Source organism: Acyrthosiphon pisum, chromosome X (genome assembly GCF_005508785.2).
Source record: "Acyrthosiphon pisum isolate AL4f chromosome X, pea_aphid_22Mar2018_4r6ur, whole genome shotgun sequence".
Classification (NCBI taxonomy): Eukaryota; Metazoa; Arthropoda; class Insecta; order Hemiptera; family Aphididae; genus Acyrthosiphon; species Acyrthosiphon pisum.
The window spans coordinates 41,944,354-41,948,400 of record NC_042493.1 but is presented as its reverse complement, the minus strand read 5'-3'; the positions used below and the strand labels follow the sequence as shown (position 1 = coordinate 41,948,400).

Genomic DNA, 4,047 nt, shown 5'->3' with positions numbered 1-4,047 from the left:
AAAAAGATGATGTTTTTTGCAATAGTCATTTATTCAACTTAATTGTATTGTTCCTGTATGTATAACGAGACCAATAAATGTTAACATTTCTTCTAAAGTCACTGGTTTCCATAGTGATATACGACTTCTTGGATTCGCAGCAAGCATAAGAAATTCATACTCAGCATATTTATTAGTTTCATTCACCAATAAATTCAAAAATGTGTCATCCAAAAAAAATCATACAGAGTTCCTTCTCCTGGTATAGGCACAAGAAGCTGTTTTTGTTTAGTAAATGGAAATTGTTGCAAATTTGGATTATCTTGCCAAACAATTTGAGGGGGTTGAGTAACAAAGTTAGAAACATCATCGAAACTAGGCACTACAACTTCATCTTCATCTTCGCTTTTAGATGAGTTTTCGTCACATAAAATCCCTACACTACATTCGCTATCAGAATCATCAAAATCAAATACATTGTCTTCTTCATCCGAGTCTAATAGTAATTGAATTTCGCGTTCATTGGGGAATTTACCAACACAAGCCCTTTTAGGTCTCGATGGACCAGCCTGATCTTTATTCATGATAAGTAACAATATAATACCTACCAAAAAGAAAAATCAATTTCACACCTTCTGTTTGACATATCGTATAGCGAGAAATAAGAAAAAAACTTACCAGAATTGCAGGCGACGTCCACCACTGACGATAAACAAATCGAAAATAATATTTATACGTTGTTTATTTGTCGATAAAGTCGAGAATTATAATACACGTCATGTCAATAATAATATTACATAACAATAGTATACTAAAAATAACATAAAAGAACGGCTCCTATATGGTCATACGTCCAAACGGCGTACAGATACATATTTTAAAATATGCGTTTAATCACGCTAAATAATAATAAAACAACATTCAGCCTCGCGTAGCGAGTAATACACTATATACTTTTAATATATACTGGACTCCATATGGCGTCAAACGCGTTGCTGAATGATACTTAAGACGCCAATTGGCGTCAGTACGCAGTCAACGTGTTAATTCTAAAAGTATCAAATCTTTTATATATCAAACTACCATAACCCTGTTTATTTATATAAATATAATATAATACTTAGTGTTTTTTAACCACAAAATTATTTGTAGCAAGCTTAAATACAAATTATATTATAACTATAAAGGTATATTGTGTATATGAAAAGTACCATTATTTTTAAAATTTTACCAATATTTTGAGATTTCAACCTTACAAAACTAAAAAATTAATACTATATTAAATAGATACATCTATTAAAATTTGAAATATTATGCTGTGATCTTCTTCTAACCATAATTTGTGATCATATATACTGAATGCTAATTATCCTTTTCAACTCGAATTGATAAGTAACGATGTCTTGAATTTGTGAAACTGTGAATCATATAAATACAATTATATAAAATATGGTTTAAACGTAATATTCTAAAATATTAAACACATGAAAATTTTCATAGATATTTGTTAATTGTTTTTAGTTTTTAGTTTTATTCAATTAAAAAAAAATTTTTTTTTAATTTCACCACCAAACTGTTTTGCACAACAATTGATATAATATACAAATTAAAACATAATACCTATAAAAATATTTATGTACCTAGTTTGAAAAAGACTTCAAACAGAGTTCAAAATTTAAGTTTTGTTATATATTTGTTCCTTATTCTGGCTCAACTGCTTAACTAATATATAACTATAGGAGATGGTAGAATTGCGCTCGTTGTAGAACCTAGAACGGTTAAATTGCAATCTATCCAGAAAAAAATATAAGTCAGATTGCACATGGTTTGAATTAAAAAACCCAATCAATATTTACAAATGCCTAATGGTTTTTGTTAAACAAATATAACATAAATTAGTTAAAAATAATTTGATACTAGTATTTTAATATATATTATATTTAATTTAAAATATAAAATATTTTATATTAATAATCTTTGACAACTTTTCAAATATAATATTGTGTTGTTTGTAGTATAAGTATGTCTCTAATGATTGTCATGAAATTTATAAAAACTTTGGCAAGTTTTAATATTTTTAAGTTTAAGAAACATTTGGAATAGGTATCAGAGACGGTGCAACTGGGCCCTAAGTCTATAATGTAATGCCAATCACTTTAAAAATATGAAAAATTAGATAAATTAGTAACTATACTTTTTTACAACGAATCATCTAAAAAAAAACATAAACCATCTCAAACATAAAATGTTATATTACCTTATTTATTTACTTGAGATTGGAGTAGTTGCCATCTACTAGGAGGCCAGATTATAACTGAAACCTTAGCAACAACAAGTCCTTTAGAAATTGGACCAAAACTAGTAGAATCATATGAGTGGCCTTTGTGATCACCTTCAATCCAATAATATCCTCTAGGAATAAAGTTTCGTATCTTTGAAGTATTATTCTTTTTTTTTGATACCACGACGTCACCTTCAACACCAATTACACGCTTAATAATTGTTTCGTTTGGATTTCTAGGTGATATGGCTACAATAATATCACCGCGCTTAATAGAATCAAATCGCACTGGAATATACGATAGGAACACAAAGTCCACTGTGGTATTTGGATTGAACGTTGGTTGCATAGAAATTCCATCAACTCTGGCCACGGAGCCGAACGTGTCAATTACTGTGCGTCCAATAGCCACGCCAAATAAAAGATTTTTTACTCGACACCAAACTCCCATTTGAATTAAAGCGATTGACTGGGTCTGAAATAGTGAACAATATTTAATATGGACGGGTATTTAACTGTGAACAGTTGAGACAATTGAAAACCAAAATCAAGTCAAACTTGCAGATTAATATATTCTGTACTTACACAAACCGGCAATCGACGAATCAAAGACGGGTCATTTTCATTAATCCACAATCAGAACTTCGAAATAACTTTTCCTTTTGACCGGTGACCAGTGTTCAGAAATTCGTGATTATTATTATTATGCGTTTGATCGAGATAAAGAATCATGCGTTTGCTTATCAAAAATGATAAACGGAAATCACTGATATCAGCACTATCACTACGAGACATTTAAGATATTGTAGCTTTTGCCAAATACTCCATACATATCATAATATTGTATAAATGTAGTATTATTTTGCTTTTGCTTTTTGTGCGTACCTACCTGTAAATATTTACTATTTTACCATTTAGTAAAAAAGAAATATATTATAGTCTTATAATAGGCATAACTGCACAAGTGTCAAACGTTATTTAATTATATAATATGTTGCATTGCAGCTGGATGTACTCGATGATAGTAATTTAGGTAGGTATTATTGTTCTGTGGTATTATGGACCTAAAGTACTTTTTACTAACACTGTGTAGATTTAAAACGCTTACAATACATTTAATTGTGTAACAAATTTGTCAGTACTTACTCATAGACATAATATACTAGCTGAAACTCGTCAGATTTATAAATCAGTTTTAAGCAAAATGTGTGCTTACTAACTATACAGCTTTACCCACAAACCTAAAATGTGTACTAGAACATAGGTGATAGACACCTAAGAACTTAATACAAATTAATGAACTTTGGGCATTAATGCATAAGAAAAACATATCTTATAATTAGCTAACCATTATAACTATTTAAGTTACAATTTTAATGATTGGTACAATCCATAATTGAATCAAAGATTTTCAATGATGTTCAATTTTATATTATAGTCACTAATCATTATCATATTAATATTTACAAAGAAATCAAAAATATTTTTATACAAATCAAAAAAAAAAAATGTATTAAATACCAAACAATATAATATATATAAGTAAAAATTTTAATATTTTAATTTTGAATAAATGCACAACAAAACATAGTAAAAAATAAAAGATTTTGTAAATATAAGTTAGTAGAAACCTTAAAACTTTTAATTAAATTCAATGTAAAATTATAGGTATTAAGATTACATACGTATAAAATAAAATGTGGGTAATTTATTTTGACTAAAATTATACATAAAATATGTCCTAAAACCTTTTAAAAATATTCAATTTTTTAAAATACCAGTAACAA

General features: G+C 28.0%; 1 protein-coding gene across 1 annotated transcript; it reads right to left on the bottom strand.

Annotated features, from left to right (window-relative positions):
* Positions 1-1,206: 1,206 nt before the first annotated feature.
* LOC100570916 (mitochondrial inner membrane protease subunit 2) lies at positions 1,207-2,977 on the bottom strand. The gene is made up of 3 exons (XM_003243259.4): positions 2,846-2,977; positions 2,237-2,735; positions 1,207-1,396 (listed from the first exon to the last, which is right to left on the bottom strand). Exon 2 carries the CDS (start codon positions 2,709-2,711, stop codon positions 2,238-2,240), a length of 474 nt encoding a protein of 157 aa, XP_003243307.1. The 5' UTR covers positions 2,712-2,735; positions 2,846-2,977; the 3' UTR covers positions 1,207-1,396; position 2,237.
* Between the last annotated feature and the right edge of the window lie 1,070 nt (positions 2,978-4,047).

What these genes read in the sequence shown, in the direction of transcription:
- LOC100570916 (XM_003243259.4), bottom strand. Translation starts at nt 2,711, where the DNA reads ATGGGAGTTTGGTGTCGAGTAAAAAATCTTTTATTTGGCGTGGCTATT.